Below are 21264 nucleotides of genomic sequence, written 5' to 3' on the forward strand. Positions count from 1 at the left end.
GTCCTTTACAAATGGGCAATGCTCTTGAGCTTTCCCAGTCACCAATGGAGTGAAACAAGGCTGTGTGCTTGCTCCCATGCTTTTTTTTTTTCCCCTGAGGCAATTGGGGTTCAGTGAGAACAAACTTGAAATCAAGGTCAGCTACTACAATGATGATAAATTCTTCAACTTGAAAAGGTTACAAACAAAACTAAATGAAGGGAGTAGTGTTGGTACATGATTTTTTTGTTTGCAGGTGATTGTACACTTATAGCATAATGCCTGGCAGACAGTAGGCTCTTAACATTGATTTAATGAATAGAACAGTTGCCCAGTAGGACAAGAAATTCAACAGTTGAAGACATTTTGTAGTTGAACTGGTTAACTACGAAGTCAAGACTGAAATAGGTAGAAACATGAAAAAGATGGGATGATGACATTGTTTTCCTGAACAATGAAGGAAAGAGTGACTGAAGTCCCCAGTGAAGATCAGGAATAGTTTTGGAAGGAGGAGTATATAAGAAGATATAATAAATGTGTAGAAAGTATACTATTTTATTACTCAGTCATTTCAGTTGTGTTTTATTCTTCATAATCCTGTTTGGAGTTTTCTTGGCAAAGATACTGTAATAGAGCTTGCCATTTTCTTCTCCAGCTCATTTTACAGATGAAGAAAAGTTAAGTGACTTGCCTAAGGTCACTCAGCTAGGATATGTATGAGGCTGGATTTTGGCTCCAAAAGATGAGGTTTCCTATCTGTAGGCCTGGCACTGTAGGATGTTTAAAAAAACTTAAAACCAACCAGTTATGACTCTAGAATTTCATAATATTCACAGAGAATCTCTTCCTTAGCTCAATCTATTACCTCAACAGTTTTATAATGCTAATGGCATTAGTGGTTTTTGGTGATGCTGCTTAACTTTCTAGGTCAGTAAATTAAACCCTAATAGACTTAGTCAGTAAATTAAACCCTAATAGACTTAAATAGCAAAAGGAAAAGCTGACTATTATTGCACATGCTAATGTTCTCATAAAACGTGGCTATTTGAAAATTGTTACAGTTTTCAAAGGAGTAGGAGTTTTTCTGTTTAGAGCACAAAAGTGAATAAATAATTATTATTACTTTTTCATCTTTTTTGTAGTAAAATATCCTTTGGTGCTTACACTTTTGTAATTATATTAAAGTTATTCAAGATGTTTGTTAAGTACTTAGCATGTGGAGATGGTTGATTTGAGGGAAATTTTTGTTGTCTTCTGATCGTCCATTTGTTGATTCAGCCCATGTATCAATTTTAGTCAAAACAATGCTGTAAAAGACAGTCATAAGGAAATAGTTTCATCAAACTGCTTTATAAAATTTTTAATCTTATAACATGAAAGATAAAATTTTTACTTGTTGCCCAAGTCTAGATTTCTGTCAAAAAATTTTAGGAAAGAAAAATGAATTTTTGCTGCAGAATCAATTTCTGATAATGATAAAAAAAGTTATAAATAGAAGTTATTGTTTGTTTTAATTTATTTTTAATATACATCATATTGGGAGAAAAAATTCAGCAAAGGGGTAAACTATGGGAAAGATTAAAAAAAAAAAAAAACAGAAAAAGAGAACATAGCATGTGTTGATTTGCATTCTGTCTCCATAGTTCTTTTTCTGGATGCAGATAGCGTTTTCTGTCCAAGTCTATTGAAATTGTTTTAGATTACTGAACCACTGAGAACAACAAAGTCTTGTAGTCATGGCATATTCTTGCTATTATTGTGTACAATGTATTCCAGTTCTGCTTGTTTCACTCAGCATCAGTTAGTGTAAATCTTCCCAGGCCTTCCTAAAATCAGCTTTTCTCATTTTTTATAGAAAAATAAAATTCCATGATCTTCATATACTATACAAGTTGTTTGACCATTCTCCAATTGGTGGACATCTACTGATTTTCAATATTTTGCTACCACACAAAGAGATGCTACAAACATTTTTGCACATGTGGGTCCTTTCCCCTCCTTTTTAATTTCCTTGGGATACAGATACAGTAATTGCACTGCTGGGTCAAAGGGTATGCACAATTTATAAATCTTTGGGCATAGTTCCAAATTGCTCTTCAGAATGATTAGATCATTTCACAACTCTACCAACAATGCATTAGTGTCCCAGTTTTCCCACATCCTCTCCAACATTTATCATTTTCTTTTCCAATAATCTTAGCAAATCTGAGAGGTGTGAGGTAGTGTTGTCAAGAGTTGTTTTAATTTGCATTTTTCTAATCAATAGTGATTTGGAACATTTTTTCATATGACTTAGATAACTTTAATTTTGTCACTTGAAAATTGTCTGTTCATAAAATTCTTTAGTTTGAAAAAAATTGGAAATTGCTTGATTTTAAATTCTAGAAGTCAGCTTTGAGTTTAGTCCAGCTATCCTGACTATTTCTGAACTTTCTCATTTTTCTCTTGACATGAGTTCCTTGTAAGTAGGGATTTATCTTTCTTCATACTCTATCTAGCACAGTGCCTCACATGTAGTAGTTGCTTGTTAAGAACTTGTTAATTGATTGATTGTTATAAGTTGATGTTCTAAAGGCTTAAAAGTATAACTGGTGTCCCAGTAACATACCCTGTCTTTTCTTTCCTTTTTCCTTTTTCCCCGTTTTCTTTCCTTTACCTTCTTTTCTTTTTTCTTTTGTTTTCTTTTCTCTTCCAAAGGTGCATCCTGGCTGAGTTGGGGTTTAGCTAGAGGAGCTGAACTTACTGGGAAAGTAATCCATAAAGGAGCCTCAAAACTTCGAGACCATATTGAGCCCGAAGAAAAACCACTGGAAGTTAGTCCAGCTGTGTCCAAGGGACTTAATATAGCAAAACAGGCTACAGGAGGAGCAGTGAAAGTCAGTCAATTCCTAGGTAATTATATTATACTTTTTTTTTTCACCTTTAGAGGGAAAAAAGGACATTCCAAAGCATTTCCACAGTGCTTGACTTTATTAATTAACAATTGGGATGAAGTAATTTTATTGAGAAAATAGAAAACATCAAATCTGTTTTTTGAAAATATTTTGATATTTTTTTAAGTGTTTATGAATTCTGGTAGCTGACTAGCTAAAATCTTCTAGCCTAAATTTCTTTTTAATTGAACAAGGACTTTATAAAGTATTTATGTATATATTATTATATATATTATATAAAATATTTATCCAGTGCCAGGTTCTTGAAGTACAGAAACAAAATGAAAAATAGTCCCTGTTCTCAAGATGCTTATATTTTATTGGACTTATGTTTTACAAGAAGGTACATTAAAGAAACAAGAGTTATAAGTATTAATAGACTCCCCAAAAATTTAAAATCATACAGTAGCCATTATAATCACTTTATTTATGCCTTTTATTTTGAAATCAGAAGTATAGCTATGTATAATTGTTCATTTTTAAAATCCTTAACATCTCTCTAAATATTTATTTTTTGTACATGTATTAGTGGAAGGAGTATGTTCCATAGCAAACTGTGTGGGAAGAGAATTAGCCCCACATGTCAAGAAGCATGGAAGTAAACTTGTTCCAGAATCTCTTAAAAAAGACAAAGATGGGAGATCTCCTTTGGATGGTGCTATAGTTGTAGCAGCAAGTAGTCTTCAAGGTAACAAAAGGATTCAGGTATATTTAAATTAAGAAAGCAATCTGTTTTGTTGTGGCTAATTAAGCGTTTAAAAATTTTTCAGGGTTTTCAACTGTATGGCAAGGAATGGAATGTGCAGCTAAATGCATAGTTAAAAAAGTTGCTTCAGAAACTGTAAATACAGTTAAACACAAGTAAGTCTAATTTTTATTTTTTTATTAATAATAAAAACAGTTCATTTGTTAAATCATTTATAAAAAACTTGAATTAAAGTAGCTGTCCAACTATTTTTACTAATTAGATCAAAGTCTTATTTTCTACTAGTATAAAATTTTTTTTCTCAAAATTGGGGAGTAAAATTTTAACACAATCATGTCACATAACTCAGAAGTGTGTTAGTTTCTTCATCTGCAACAGAGCAGGTTGGATTAGATGATCTCTAAGATCCTAATTATTATATGTTTGCATGTCTTTAACATTACTTGTTTGAATTGTAAATCTAGCTTCGAATAATGTTGTCTTGGTCTGTGTCATTTCACAGTAATAGCTATCAATATAGTGTAACATAGCCATATCCCACCATAAAATTGTTTTGGCAAATTGCCTAAGAAATAAATTGGATTATCTACATCAATAGTTCCCAACCAGGAAAATTTTAAGGAAGGAAGCTTTACAAATAAATGCATTGTCAAAATAAGACAAGTCTGACCATGTCATTCATGTCATTACTCCCTTTTCTTTTATCCCCATCCTTGAATCTTAAGTGATTTCATCTTGCTAGCAACTTAAAATATAAACTCCACAGTTAGGCATAAGGCCATAATAATCTGGTTACTGCTTGTTTCACACATCACTATTCTTCATGTGCTGTATTTACAGCCCAGCTATCCTAATTGCTGTTACTGTAATTTAGTACTTCATCTCCTACCTCCATTCCTTTGCATAAGTTTACTTCTCTGTGTGGAATCATTCTTCTCTTACTTCCTTCTCTCAGAATTTGTAGCTTTCTTCTAAGCTGTATTTGTGTTATCTTCTATAGATAGCCATTCCTTATCCTCTTCTTTTTATTTTTGATAATACTATTGTCAGTATTATCTGCACTACCATTACCAATGCATGAAAAAATAAAAACACAATTGGGAGTAACTGTTGGTAAAACTGTACTAATTATATAAACTTATGGATACTAGGGAAATATGTTTTGTATGACTTCATATGTATAATAGGCATCATATGGCTTGCCCTTTTCTGGATGAGAGAGGAACTGGGAAGAGGGAAAGAATTTAGAACTCAGGATTAAAAAAAAAAAAAAGAAATTTTAAAAATTGCTTGTGTATTTTACTGCCAAAAAAGAGAAAAATACATATACAAAAAAGTATAGGTTTTTTTTCTCTTATTGCCAGTATTCTACTGCTAACATTTAAGATTTCATAACAATCAAAATGTGACTGAAAAAGTCAACTTTGTTAAAAGAAACTTTCTGTAATTTTGATTATGGTATTCAACTATATTTGAATTATGCAGGCTTATGTTGTTGTTATGACTATAATATTAATAATTTCAGCTGTTTTTTTGCCTATAGTTTATTATACTCAACAGAATTGTTTATGATGATTATTATAACAATTTTTCAGAGAATGATATAAATGACTAGTTTATTTTCTCAGTTAAAGTAATATTTTTGTCTTATTTTAGATATAGGAACTTGAAGATCTACAGCAACCATGAAAAGCAATAAGTAACTTAAACCTGGCACTGTTAATTAATTATAGTACAATATCTGTCAAATAATTCATCTCAATTTTCTGTATTGCTTCTAAATTTCTCTATCAGGCTTCTTTTTTTCTACTTACATTCTTAAAGAGATACAGCCAGCCCATTTTTTTCCATTTAGTAAGATTTCATGCTAGTAAAAAATATTTTCATGGAATGTATGCTTTAATGAAAAATGCCCTTTTGTAAGAAGTATACTGTTATTTGATTGGCTAATAAATTAATATTCTCCTTAAGTTCTGATTGGATTTTTATCTAAGCTACTACAATATTATCAGATAGGTGTGCTGGAATCCATGCTGTTGAGAATCAGATGAGAGAACTGATAAGACTTAGGAAGCAGATGTGATGATAGCTGCCTTGTCTTCAAGCATTTGAGAGAACTTGTGAAAGTTGTTCTGTTTGTCCCCAGAAACCAGAACTAAGAGCAATAGGTAAAGTTTCAGAAAAACAGGTTTAAGTTCAATGTAAGAAAAAAATTCCTAACAATTATAGCTATTCCAGAGTAGAAGAGCTACATTGGGCATTAGTAAGTTCTCCATCACTAAAAATCTTTAAGCAGGGATTTCATAGAATGGATACCTGAACAAGAAAATGGATCGAATTAAATGATCTCTGAGATTCTTTAAAATTGTCCTACTGCCAACCTTATTTGGTAATAAGAACAATGCTATGTCAATGGAGAAAGAAATGTTTAAATTATAGAATTCATTGAATTAAACAGTATTCAGATACATCTTTGCTACTGGAAAGTCCTTCAGATACTCTATTACACAGTGATATTGCACAGTTTGTGATAAGCATTTTGTCAGATCAATAGATTGAATTGGCTTTGGTAAATTTGCAAGTTCTAGCTGAGTGAATAAGGGTCAGTCATTATTATCATATTATATACTAGAGAGTCTTTATAATTAACCATGTATTTCCTATTTTCTACCTATTACTTGGGATTCTGCATTCATGTCAACAAATTTCTTTCTGAGTCTGAAGATCCACTATAAATATTTTCAAGAAACGTCTCTGCTAATCTAAACTTAGATAATGTAGCACTTAGAAATAGTTTTGAGAGAAGTTGAAAAAAAAAAAAAGCTTTTGACAGAAGAAAAAAAAAGAGAAAAAAAGACAGAAAACTAAAATGATAAAATCTTGGATCTGTAAAGAACCTTAGAGGTATTCAAGTTGTCTTGTATTAATGTAGAAATCCTGGTTAGTCATATAATCTCTTGTTATTCAGTTATAGTGACAAGGAATTCTGACTTTGAGAACAGCATACTTTGCAAGTTCTTCCCCTTATGTAATCCCATATTCTGCCTCTTGGTATTGCTTGTCTTCTGGAACCACATTGAAAATATCCTTCCACAAGATAGTCTTTTATATGTTTGAAGGCATCTTTCATATCCTCTCTATTGCTTTCTCTTTTCCAGGTTAAACATTCCTAGCCCTCATAGCACATCATGGTTTTTGTTTTTTGTTTTTTGTTTTTTATTTAGTTAAATTGGAGAAATATTTATTAAGGTTCTTATGAACAGGGTACCACACTGGATGTGGGAAATGCAAAGATCATAACATCTTTCTGTCTCTTTTTAAGAACCTTACACTAGGAACACATAGGTGGCTCAGTGGATAGAGCATCAGTTTTGGAGAAGGGAGGACTTGAATTCAAATGCGCCTTCAGACACTTGACACTTCACTATCTGTTTGACCCTGCGCAAGTCACTTAATTCTGAGTGCCTCACATACACATGAAAGCAAGAAGCTTATACTATTACAGAAGAAAGTAAACATAATTATAAAATAGAAAATAATTGCAGAGGAGGGTCAGTGTAGGCAAAATATTATAAAAGATTTGTTTCTCATGTGATACTACTTTCATCCCCATGGTCAGTCTAATCTGGCTATGCTTTAGTGCACCAAGGTGCCTCCTAAATTGCCTTTTTTTTTTTTTTTAAATCAGTGATAAGAGATAAAAAGATAGTAAAGGACAGGTTCAAGGACAGATCTTAGAGACTTCCTTCTTCATTGGTAATGCTCTATTATTATCACATTTTGTTAGAAGTTATTTCAGCTTATACATTTCTCTATACATCCTTGTCTGCAAGAACAAGCTTAATTAAATCAAAATTAAGTGTCTTCTTTGTGTGAGGTACTATGTATTATATTCAAGAATGAAAATTGAGAAACAATGACTTCTCAAACAGCATAAAGTATAAATAAGAGATAAGATAAAGAGACAGACAAGTATAAGTTAGAGTATATAGTGTATGGGAATAGTTTAATGGAAGATATTAGATTCATTGAGAAGAGAAAGAGAACAGAGAAGGAAGTCTTCATGGAATTTAATTTAAAAGGAAGATTTCAGTAAGCAGATATGAGTGTCCATTCCAGGGAAGAAATCTGTACCAAGACATACTTGTGAAGGTAGATACTAGGAAAAGGCAAATAATCCAATGTAATTAGAATCATGAGTACATGAAGTGGAATAGCATAATATAGGGATAGAGCTATATTGTAGAAAGTCAAGGAATGCCAGGGTTAGGGATTTATATTGACAGTGAAGAGAGTAAATTAATATCATCAAGCTTGTGCTTTGGAAAGATGAGACTACTCTTTCAGCAGAGTAAGGGATTTGTTGGTGCAAGGAGACTGATATGGAAGCTCTTTGAATAAACCAGGCAAGAGATTATAAAAAAACTGAACTAAAATGGTGAATGGGAAAGAGAAGATGTGAGGCATATCATATAGGTAGGATTATTAGGATTTAACAAATAGAAAAATGAGAAGGAAGTATAAAAACTGAGTAAGAAGTTCATTGGTGCTATCAAAAATACTAAGGAAGTTGGAAGGGATGATTATGAATTCAATTTGGGGCAAGCTAAGCTTAAAATGCCAATGGGAAATACCCATAACAACTAACTTACATAACTGTAAAACTTATAAGAGAGATAAATGTTGCATTAATGAATAAAGAGCTGATTTTGAAGTCAGGGAGATTTGGATTCAAAGCCCTTTCTCTGTCTTGTAATGATTCGGTGACCCTGGGGCAAGGTCCTTAAAACTGCATCCTCAAGGAGCTCTCTCAGGAACAAAATAGGTGATAATCTGTATTTCCAGATAGTTTTATCACTGGGAGCTTCCTATGCTGATGAACTCATGGGTCCAGCTAAGAGAAAAAAAGTCTATAAAATAATTTACATATATTATCTCATTTAGGCCTCAAAACAACATTGAGAAAATAGGATCATTTTTTTGCAGCTGGTTGGCACAATGGATAGAGCACCAGCCCTGAAGTCAGAAGGACCTGAGTTCTAATGTGGCCTCAGACATTTAACACTTCCTAGCTGTGTGACCCTGGACCAAGTCACTTAACCCCAATTGCCTCAGGGGGAAAAAAAAGAAAAGAAAATTGAATCATTGCTATGTTGGAGGTAAAGAAATTGAAAGTCAAAGAAGTCTAGTGATTGCCCATTGACACATAGCTGGTGATTTTCAGAAACAGGATATAAAAGCTAGTATTGCTTATATTTTTCCACTGTGCAATCCACCTTTAGAGTAGAGCCAGCAGGCATTTATGAGATATGGATTTCAGTCTTTGAATAGGCAAATTAATAGAGAGATGTTTTACCTCCACTGTCTTAAAAACTAAATTCTAAGATCCATTCACTCAGTTCTCACTATTCGGCCATTTATAGTTCAAGTCAGTAAGCATTTGTTAATTGCCTCCCATGTACCAGGCACATTAAGGAGGCAAAGGATAGTCCATACCCTCAAGGAATTTAATGCAACATGCAAACAATTATGTACAAGATAAACTGGATATAATATTAAAGGAAAGCACTAATATTAATAAATATTAGGAAAGGGTTTTGCTTTTACCTGGAACTTGAAGAAAGCCACTTGATGGCTTTCAAGGAAAGAACTTCAGTCTTGAAAGACAGCTGGTGTAAATACCCAGAATCAGGAGATTGAAAGTCTTGTGCAAGGAACTGCAAGACCAATATAATTGGATCCCAGAATACATAAGAGTGATAGAAGAAACCTGAAATAGGTGAGTGAGTGAGGAGTTGTAGGAGGGGAGGTTTAATGAAAGGCTTTGAATGCCAAATAAGATTTTATAATTGATCCTGGCAATAGTAGGGAACCACTGGAACTTTTTGAAAAAAGAGTAGAAACAAAGGCAAGGAAGGGGGAGAAGGTTATATAATCTTGAGGAATATCACTTTGATAGCTTAGTGGAAGATTAAGGAGAAATTTGGGGTAGGGAGACCAACTAGCAGATTATTGAAGTAGTTAAACCGTGAAATGATAAGAGCCTGTATCAGGTTAGTGGCAGTGTAAAGAGCAAAGGGGATGTTTATAAATGAGGTTGCAAAGGCAGTATCAATGTATCTTGACAATTGTTTGGATGTGAAGATTAAGAGAATGTGAAATAAAGATGACACCTAGGTCACAAATCTGGGTGATTATGAGGATGGTGGTACTCTTTACAATAATAAATTACAATTCGGTATACCTTCAGTATTTAGGTCAGTTATAACTTTTCATTTTAAGATTAATATTATTAAAACAATTTTATTAATAATTCATATTCCTTACTGTATTAGATAAGTTAGTGAAAAGTTATATATTAGTTGAAATTTGATAAATGGAGTAATGAATAGCTTTAGAATAAATTTTTTTTTGGAGCCAAAATACATTTTCATGTATGTTACCTTTTAATGTTAGTTTTCTATTTACATCAAGAAAAATGTGAATAATTTTTCACTGGGGAAAAAAATCAAGTTTTTCAGCAGTTTCTTTACTAACCTGACATTGAACTATCAGAAGTCAAATTTAACAATGCACATGGATTGATACCCAGGAATGAGACAAGTTGTCATTCCAGACAAATTTACACAAGTAAGCCAGCTGTTATCTTTTTAATGCAATCAATCACTGTTTAAAGATCAGTGCAAAAGTATTGTAAGATAGTCCCAACAATTAACAGTTTTAATATAATGAAGCTTTAACTTGTTAAAAGGAGACTTCCATTTATAAAATATTTGCTGCTGCTTGGATTGGCAAGCTTCTTTTGTTTAGATATAGCAACTCTCTACCCAGTTGACCACATTCTTAGAAAATTAACATCTGGAATTTATATCTAACTTCTTCAATAAATTGTCTTTCAGGCCTACCTCAATGTTCTGTCTCTGTTATTCTAATAATTCATGAGCATCAACTCCAGTATCTCCTTTGAATCTTGGCTCCTAAGTGCTAGTCCCTTATACTATTTGAGTGGGGATGGGGAAGGAAGAGGAGAGGGATATTACTGCCCCTATTCTATTGTGAATAATCAAATGAGACAAATATTTTTGAATTCTTCATTTTCAGAAATTTTGATCCCATTCTATTATATATAGATCCCATTCTATTATATATAGTCACAGTTTGTACCCCATAATCAGAACTTCTACATCTAAAATTCCCCTTAGTTTGTAATCTAAAATCTCCCCTAGTCTGAATCCTGACCTTTTTTAGTTCTCCCACTCCATTATGCCTACCATTATTCCTTGCTTTTTGCCCTCATCATGATATATATTTTCTTCTTTTTCTTTCTTTCTTTCTTTTTTTTTTTGCTGAGGCAATTTGGGTCCCACAGGAAGTGTTAAATGTCTGAGGCCAGATTTGAACTCAGGGCTGGTGCTCTATCCATTGCACCACCTAGCTGCCCCATGATATATATACTTTTAACCCCAAACTCCCCTTCAACTATTGTACATAGCAGATGTTTAATGTCTGTTGAATTGAATTTGCACCATGTTCTTATTGGTACTTGAAAATCCTTCTCCAAACTTGGATAAACTCAGCCAACTACTTTCATCAACAATGTTTCCAGAGTGCCAGATATGCTGGAAAATAACATGTAGCCCAGCTAACTGGTTCTTTTGCATATTCATTTACTGCTATTTATTTATCTCTTCTTTATCTTTTTATCTCTCTTTGACCTTTTGTCTAATTCCCCATGACTTTCTACTTTACCAGGAAGACCATAGCAATACAAAGTATGCTCCTTCAACCCTCCTACATTTCCATCTGTATTAGACTATTCTTTCTATTAGTGCCTTTTGGTCCCATCTTTTGTATCTCCTAGAAGATTGCTTTAGGAAGCATTCCTCTTCCCTTGTATCTTTAGCTTCTCATTGTGACTTACAGATTTCATTTCTTCAGGAAGAAATAAATAACTACCTCAGAGAAGGGGGTTAGAAGGCAGAGATAAAAAAGTGATAAGCAGCTAGAGAAAACACTACTGTAGACTGATTGTGTGGGGCAGGTTGTAAAAATATTCTCACTGCTTTTGGCTCAGTGGGTGGGTGGGATGAAGAGTGTGTTGCAAAAATTGTAAATTTAAACCAGGAGTGCATTTTTTCCATAGACACAGTATTATAAATAGTGGATGAGTCAGCAATATTACTGGGTATTGTTTTAGACCACCTAAATAACTAGGCACTATAAAATACCTGAGAATGCACCTGCCAAAAACACAGAAAAACTATATGAACTTAACTATAAAACACTTTAAATCTATTTTTTTTTTATTTTTTATTTAATAATTACATTATATTGACACTCGTTTCTGTTCCGATTTTTTTCCCCCTCCCTCCCTCCACCCCCTCCCCTAGATGGCAAGCAGTCCTTTATATGTTGGATATGTTGCAGTATATCCTAGATACAATATATGTTTGCAGAACCGAACAGTTCTCTTGTTGCGTAGGGAGAATTGGATTCAGAAGGTATAAATAATCCGGGAAGAAAAACAAAAATGCAGATAGTTTACATTCGTTTCCCAGTGTTCTTTCTTTGGGTGTAGCTGCTTTTGTCCGTCATTTATCAATTGAAACTCAGGTCTCTTTGTCAAAGAAATCCACTTCCATCAAAATATGTCCTCATACAATATCGTTGTCGAAGTGTATAATGATCTCCTGGTTCTGCTCATTTCACTTAGCATCAGTTCATGTAAGTCTCGCCAGTCCTCTCTGTATTCATCCTGCTGGTCATTTCTTACAGAACAATAATATTCCATAACATTCATATACCACAATTTACCCAGCCATTCTCCAATTGATGGGCATCCATTCATTTTCCAGTTTCTAGCCACTACAAACAGGGCTGCTACAAACATTTTGGCACATACAGGTCCCTTTCCCTTCTTTAGTATTTCTTTGGGATATAAGCCCAATAGAAACACTGCTGGATCAAAGGGTAAGCACAATTTGATAATTTTTTGGGCATAATTCCAGATTGCTCTCCAGAATGGTTGGATTCGTTCACAACTCCACCAACAATGCATTAGTGTCCCAGTTTTCCCGCATCCCCTCCAACATTCATCATTATTTTTTCCTGTCATCTTAGCCAATCTGACAGGTGAACACTTTAAATAATTGAAGTAACATTTATTGTGCATGAGTAGGTAAAGCCAAAATAAAATTAGCTAATATATTTACTTAATGCTTTCCCAGTTAAATTACTTTAAAAATATCTCGGAGAGAAAAAATTACAAAGAAATTTATTTAGAAGAATCAAAGGCCAGGAAATTCAAAGAAACCAGGAAAAGAGAAGTAAAGAGAAGTAGATTCAGTAGTATCAGACCTTAAACTGTATTATAAGGTGAGAACATTATTGAAGTGTAAAATGGATAATTTTGATTAATTTAAATTAAAATTTTCTTATTAATACTTATGCAGACAAGAAGAGAAGGAATGTAGAAGATTGGTGGAAAAAACTTCCATAAACAATCTCTTAGAATGTGATTGGGTTGGAATATTTGTTGTGGTATAGGAAATGATATATTGGTTAATTTAGAAAAACATGGAAAGACTTGGACTCATGAAGGAAATGCTATCCACCACAGAGAAACAGATGACAAGTAGAAATAAGCATACTACAATTTTACATGTATATGTGTATATTTATAAATATCTATGTGTATATACACATATACATACATATGTATAAAAATATTTGCGCTTAGGTGTAACATTTTGGAATGGGATGGGAAGGAGCTGGGGGAGGGGAATAAAATAAAAAGTACATAGCAGAGGATAAAATAAAATCTAGGAAATAAAGAAAAGCTAGACTTTCTTGAAATGGAAATTTATTTTATATTGAAACCTAACAAGTTTTATAGTGTACATGGCACTTTTTTTTAACCATTTTTGTATTGAAATTTAAAATTTAAAAATTGGTTAATAAGAAAAGTAAATAAAAAATAAATAGGGGATAGATTATGCTATTTGGGCTACTAAGTTTTTTGTTAACTGATCTGGGAACTTGATTACCATTTATGACATTTATGACATTGTTTAAAATTAAAATGCATTTTCTTAGGATAAGTAGTTGACAATTGACAATGTGTTAATTGCAATTTTGCTTATATTAATAGAGACATTAAATATAAATAAAAATTATCTTTTCACTTATTTTTTAGAATGGGAGAATTCAGTTACCCTTTAGAAGAAGGAAACCAAAGAATTTCACAATTAACATGTTTCAAAATGTAGTGAAGCTTTTTTGTATTTAATTTTAAGTCAGAGTAAATACTTCACATGAAATAAAAGTTGTGCCATTTAAGAAATTAATTTTCCCAGAATATCCTTACTCTTGGAAAAAATATGGTTTGGCTTCATATAAGTGATTTAATCTCTTCTAAAATCAATCATATTGAAACAAACTTGAGTTTTTTCCTTTCAAAGGTAACTTATCCTATTCATCTTAGTCTATTTTGGAATGTTCTATTCAGATTTGTAGTTTCACTGCATCTTAATTTTTTTTTTTTTTTAAGATATGGAGATGATGCTGGTCATGCTACAGATAATGTAATGAATTCTGCCATCAATGTTGGTGTCACCGCATTTAATATTGATAACATCGGTATCAAAGCTGTGGTGAAAAGAACAGCAAAGCAAACTGGAAAAGCCATCTTAGAAGAATATCAAGTAGTTGATAAGTCAGAAAAAAAAGATGAAAAAGAAACTAATAAGACAGACAAGAAGAAAGGTAAATAATGGAAATACTATGGATTAACTCCACCAAAGCCTTATTAAATGGATATAACTTCAGTATTTAAGTAAAAATGGAATTCTTCTCTCCAACATATTAACCTGAAAATGTAATTATTTCTAAAAGTATTTTTCATAAAATTTAAGTATATATAGTCTCCTAATAAAAATGATAGTATTTTTTTCTTTCTCACTTATAGAAATATTGTCAACAAGATTAAAGTTGCTTTATTTTATATGCTTAAAATATTTTTTCAATTGCAAAGCTGAGATTTTTTGAAAACTACTCTCAATCTAATGTTACATTTTGTAATTGATCTATTTTAGAAAACAAAGTAGGTAAATTAGATGTCTATGCATGATTTGGGGGGTATGGTAAACTAATCCAATTTATAATCAGAAGATTAACCAAAAGCTAGTTACCTTCTGATTATTTTGCACTATTTATTATAAATTTCTCTTGTCCTAAATCTGTTGTAAATGTTCAATGACTAAACTAAAATCTGAAGCACTTTAATAGAATTAACACTAAAATAACAAATTGTCAACATTTTCTAAGATTTTTTTTTTCCTGACAAAGGAAATAACTGATTATTGAAAGAAACTAAAGTTCCATGTAATTAGTTGTCAGACTACAAAGCTTTATCTTTTACATAAACTGGTTTCAACTCAATGGTTGAAAATGATTATAAAAATGTATTTATTTTTAAAACATTTTGTGTTTTAAAAACCAATAGCTGATCAGGAGGCTCAGGAAAATTAATGACAATTTGAAGTATTTGCTTATTTATTGAAACTTATTTTCTGTTCATTTACTTATTAACTATTGCACTTTTATAGCTCCATTTTCTTCCCTTTTTTTTCCTGGAAATTCAGTCATAAACATCTAATAGAATTGGGTAAAATATTTGTAAATAAAATTTTTAGGCATTGTCATTACTGAAATTAAAATCTATTAAATGTCTATTTAGAATATATTTTATTTAAAAAATCATCTTTATGTTTAAAATAATAGAATTTTAAAGCATTATTTAATTTCCATTATTATCAGATTATAACTAATAGTATTGAGTTAAATATCCATTGCCTTTTAAGATCTTTAGGTTACAAAATATGTAGTTATAGAGTATTGATAATTTGCTACTAATTTTTAAAGGTTGTTACTGGATTTTCAACAACTGCATTTCATTAGCATCGTGATACATATCTATGATATCAGTAAAATAACTTGAAACTACCTTGATTATTAAACTTCATTTGAAACTGCCCAAAGATTATACTTTATGAATGAATACTATTCTCTGATTGTAGATAAATAAAACACATATCTTGGCCTCAAGAAACATTAATGTGCGGTATGTGTTTAGAGTCTGAAAATGTGTCTGTGGTATGGTGATTTTATAAAAGATGTAACACTACTATAATAAATAGTATGATAGATACAAGTTTGTTAATATAGAAATTGAACGCAAGTGGCATCTTTGTGTATCATTAAAATGGAATTAATTTGAAAATAAAATTAAAGTAACTTTTGTGTATGTGTATGATTGAATTAAAGAAAATGTAGCATAATGTCAAATATTTGCCCAGTATGCCTATTGATAAAAAGGTTACCAAAGAAACTCTCCTTTTTCCTACCATCCCCTCTTGTTGTTATGTTAGGCACTAAAATTTATATACATATACTTATACAGATGACTATTTTGCCTTTATAACATTTATAGTATATTTGAACATCCTGAGTATGGGTTTTCATGGTGTTTTATATGTGATATTTTGCATATTTTATAGGTTGTCAAGGGCAATTGGAAGAGCTACAGTGAACCTATTTTGACTATAGTTTATCAGTTGACTTGCAAATGACAAGCCAGATAAAGTCTATCATGGATATCACTTGAATGAATAAATAAAGCATTTACTAAGCACTGAGGATATGTAAATCACGATGCTAAGCTCTGGGTATACAAATATAAAAATAAGACAGTTCCTGCTCTCAGAGAGCTTACATTCTAATGGGTGAAGAAAAGACATATGGAAGAATTCATCTACAAGTCGTATGTCCCACAGTCCTTAGGGCTATAGTTGCAAAGCAGATGGTAATCTCTCTTCTCTAATGTCATTTTTACTGATAAAATCCTGTCAGCTTCAAATGATGAACTATTTTACAGGACTTTGGTGACAAAAAAATTTTTAGGAGTCTTTAATAGATGTGCTGATAACACCTGTAGAAGCAGTTGCTCAGATGCATTGCCCCAGGTGTTGCTTTTTAGGATCCAGGCTATGGGCACTGGAATGGCAACATTGACATTCTCACATGTCAAGGATTGGGGCCCTGGACTGTCTCCATCAGAGTCTGAGGGGAGAGGATCATCTAGCTGCTTTATCCTTCAACCTATGCTACCTATCTTTCCTTTAGGGCATCTTGCTGCTTTAGCAAGCATCACCCACTGTGGGTGGTGATGACTGGCTCTTTCTTCACAGGAGTTGTCTTCCTAGATAATGGCTATGAAGTCTTGTGGGGAAACATCATCCACCAGTCTCGGGCATGATCTTATGTCTTACTAGAAAAGGATATGTTCTGATTATGTAGTGAGAGTAAGAAATACCAAATGAGCTAATATAATTGTTGTAGTGACATCCCAGAAATACTTAAAAAAAAAAAATTACTGAGTGAAGTGCTTTCAGGAGAAAATAATACAGAATGGCATAAATATTCTTTATACCTTTCATTTAGTGGTATGACTAAAGATATCTTCAGTTCACTAAAGAAAATAAAGTATTAGTAGAACCTCTGATTGAATGTGAAGAAAATATTTAAAAGAAAGGATTGTTTACAAAAATACAAAATATATTAACTAATATGAAAAGAGATCTAAATCCAATCTTGAAAGTGAAATTGGGCAAACCACACACACACACACACACACACACACACACACACACACACACACACATACACACACACATTACTGGTTGACATAAATTTGTAGGAGAATTTTATCAGCAAATCAACCAGCATTTATTAAATATTTACTACATGCTAATCTTTGGAGTTTCAAAGAAAGACAAATTATGCTGTGCTGTCAGGGTGTTTGCAAATAACATAGGCATATATAAGATACATTTGGTGGACATGGAAAGTAACCTTAAAAAGAAAAGCAACTGGGAAAGATTAGAAATGTTTAAAGAACTATTAATACCTGCCATGACATGTTATTCTCAAAAACTGACAAAACATTACCAAAAATTTTTGATGCAACTATTGTCCTGTTACTCAAATTAGAGCAATAAAACAAATAAAGCTCTATAGATCAATATCATGAAAGAATTTTGATATGAAATTTTTCAATAAAATTCTTTTTAAAATTTTATTTTTAATAGTATATTTTCCAAGTAATGCAAAGATAGTTTTCAACATTCACCTTTGTGAAACCTTGTATTCTAAATTCTCTCTCTCCCCTAATTCCTTCCCCAAGATAGCAATCAACCTGATGTTAAATATATATATATATATATATATATATATATATATATATATATATATATATGTATGTATATAGTTCTTGTAAACATATTTCCATATTTGTCATGCTACACAAGAAAAATCAGATCAGTCAGATCAAAAGTAAAATATAAAATGGTGAAAATCCTCTGTTTTGTTCCACTTTCAGTCTCCATAGTTATCTCTCTAGATGTGGATGGCACTTTCTAAGTCTATTGTTGATCGACTTTATTGTTGAAATCACTTTATTGTTGAAAAGAGCCAAGTCCATCACAGTTGGTTATCACATTATCTTATTACAGTAGTGTACCATGTTCTTTTGGTTTTGTTCACTTCACGTATCATCAGTTCATGTAAGTCTAGGTTTTTCTGAAATCATCCTGCTCATCATTTACGGTAGAATAATATTCCATAACATTCATATACCATAACTTATTCAGTCATTCCCCAACTTATGGGCATCCATTCATTTTCTAATTCTTTGCCACTACAAAAAAGGTTGCTACAAACATTTTTGTACAAGTGGGCCCTTTTCCCTCCTTTATAATTTCCTTGGGATACAGATCCAGTAGAGATACTGATGGGTCCAAGGGTATGAACAGTTTGATGGGCTTTTGGGTATAGTTCCAAATTGTTCTCTAAAATGGTTGGGTCAGTTCACAACTCCATCAATGCATTAGTGTCCCAGTTTTGCCTCATGCCCTCTTTTAACATTTATCATAATCTTTTTCCTGTCATTTTAGCCAATCTGAGAGGTGGAAAGTAGTTCCTCTGAGTTGTCTTAATTTGCATTTCTCTAATGCTTTAATTTCTTCATCTGAAAATTGATTATATTCTTCAATCATTTATCAATTGGGAAATGTCTTATATTCTTACAAGTTTGAGTCAGTTCTCTATGTATTTTTAAAATGAGGCTTTTATCAGAAACATTAGCTATTAAAAACTTTTTCCCCAGCATTCTGCTTCCCTTCTAATTGTGGCTGCATTGGTTTTGTTTGTGCAAAAACTTTTAAATTAATGTAATCAAAATGTCCCTTTTATACTTCATAATGTTCTTTAATTCTTCTTTGGTCATAAATTCATTCTCCACAGATCTAAAAGGTTTAAATTATCCCTTGTTCTTCTAATTTGCTTATGTTATCACCCTTTATTCTTAATTGTGAACCCATTTTGACCTTATCTTGGTATACAGGGTTTTTAGATGCTGGTCAATGCCTAGTTTCTGCGATATCATTTTCCAATTTTCCCAGTAATTTTTGTCAAATAGCGAGTTCTTATTGCAAAAGCAAAGTCTCTGGGTTCATCAAATACTAGAATACTATTGTCATTGACTATTATCCACTACTATTTCTTAGCCAGTACCAAATGTTTTTGTTGACCGCCGCTTTATAATAAATATATAAAAATATATATATATATATATACACATAGAGAGAGAGAGAGAGAGAGAGAGAGTGTGTGTGTGTGTGTGTGTGTGTGTGTGTGTGTGTTTAGTTCTGGTACTGGTAGGCCACCTTCATTTGTTTTTAGTTTAGTTGTTTTTTTTTCTCCATTAAATCTCTTCAAATTTTTGAACTTTTGTTCTCCTAGATGAATTTTGTTATTACTTTTTCTAGTTTTATAAAGTAATTTCTTGGCAGTTTGATTGATAAGGCACCAAGTAGATTAATTTAGGTAAAATTGTCATTTTTTTATTATATTAGCTCAACCTAGCATTTGATATTCTTCCATTTATTTAAATCGAACTTCATTTGTGTGAAAAGTGTTTTGTAATTGTATTCCTATAGTTCCCTGGCTTTGTCTTGGCAGGTAGACTCTCAACTATATTATCTACACTTATTTTAACTGGGATTTCTCTTTCTATCTCTTGCTACTAGGCTTTGTTGGTAACAAAGAAATGCTGATGATTTATGTGGGTTTATTTTATCTCCTGCACTTTGCTAAAGTTGTTAATTGTTCCTAGTAGTTTTCTAGTAGATTCTCTAAGTATGCCATATCACAAAGTGATGGTTTTAGTTTCCTCATTACTAATTTCTTTTATTTCCTTTTCTTCTCTTATTGCTAGAGCTGACATGTCTCATACAATTTTGAATAATAATGGTGATAATGGGCAATCTTGTTCCATCCTTGATCTTACTAGGAATGCCTCAAGCTTATCACCACTACATATACTTCTTGTTGATGCTTTTAGATAGATGCTACTTATTTTAAAGAAAACTCCATGTATTCCTATGCTTTTTTTTTGTTTTTAATAGGAGTGGGTATTGTATTTTGTCAAATACTCTTTCTGCATCTAGTGAGATAATCATGTGATTTATGTTAACTAGCTCTTAATTTTATTAGTTTAAGAAAATTATCTCACCTTTGATTTTCAGAATTTCTAATTTTGTATTGGGAGTTTTTAATTTCTTTTTTTCTATGCCAAATTCATTGATCTCCTTTTTATTTTATTCATGTGAGCATCTAAAGATATAAAGTTTCCCAGAATTGCTTTGGCTGCATCCCATAAGTTTTGGTATGTTATCTTATTATTGTCATTCTGTTGGATGAAATTATTGTTCCTATGATTTGTTGTTTGACCCACTCATTATTTAGGACTAGATTATTTAGTTTCCAATTAATTTCTGGTCTATTTTTTCACGGCCCCTTATTATACGTAATTTTTATTGCATCATAATCTGATAAAAGATGCGTTTACTATTTCTGCCTTTCTGCATTTCATTGTGGGGTTTTTTATGCCTTATTAGTCAATTTTTTTTTTAAAATTTTATGAGTCTAACCATGCTCTCTACATATTTTCCTTGAGATAGAAAAGAAGGGTCCTTTCTAAACATCTGTCCCATTTCAGCTGGAATACTACTTTAGCCCTTAATAAAGTTTCCTTGTCTATTTTTGTACTTGCCCTAATTTCCAGGTCACAGATATAGGTTCTTATTCCCACATTCAGGCACCAAAATGTAATGTTCTTATTGGGTTTTCTGGAGGTCTCTGAGCAGTCTTCGTTTCAGCAGATTAATCACCACAAGAGTTTTGTGTTAGTGCCTTGTATTGCTGAGAAAAAGGCATATTCCTTTCTATCCCTTTTCATTTTTCTCCAATGATCTGTTGTACCTTATTTTTCTAAAATTCTATTTATTCCTTAACTTCTTTCCTATTTATTTTGTAGTTAGATTTATCTTGTTCTGATAGAGGGAGGTTGAGATCCCTTACTAGGATAATTTTGCCATTTCTTCTTGCAACTCCCTTAACTTCTCTAAGAATTTAGATACTATGCCACTTAGTACATATATGTTTAATGTTAATACTACTTCATTATCTATGGTACCCTTTATCAAGAAGTAGTTTCATTACTTATCTTTGTTAATTAGATTTATTTTT

The 21264-nt window shown here is 32.0% G+C and overlaps 1 protein-coding gene across 4 annotated transcripts in view; it reads left to right on the plus strand.

The window, feature by feature from the left end:
- The window catches only part of SPART (spartin), a 56725-nt gene extending 40807 nt beyond the window's left edge, over nucleotides 1–15918 (plus strand). For 2 of the 4 annotated variants that reach the window (XM_051986454.1, XM_051986456.1), the window contains 4 exons: nucleotides 2677–2871; nucleotides 3442–3600; nucleotides 3683–3773; nucleotides 14168–15918. In XM_051986454.1, coding sequence (XP_051842414.1) covers nucleotides 2677–2871; nucleotides 3442–3600; nucleotides 3683–3773; nucleotides 14168–14390 — 668 coding nt within the window. In that variant the 3' untranslated portion in view covers nucleotides 14391–15918. Of the gene's footprint in view, nucleotides 1–2676; nucleotides 2872–3441; nucleotides 3601–3682; nucleotides 3774–5274; nucleotides 5589–14167 lie in introns of those variants that run through there. The other 2 variants (XM_051986458.1, XM_051986457.1) reach the window with 2 other exon arrangements.
- The last annotated feature ends 5346 nt before the right edge of the window (nucleotides 15919–21264 follow it).

This window comes from Antechinus flavipes, chromosome 3 (assembly GCF_016432865.1).
Source record: "Antechinus flavipes isolate AdamAnt ecotype Samford, QLD, Australia chromosome 3, AdamAnt_v2, whole genome shotgun sequence".
NCBI classification, from domain to species: Eukaryota; Metazoa; Chordata; class Mammalia; order Dasyuromorphia; family Dasyuridae; genus Antechinus; species Antechinus flavipes.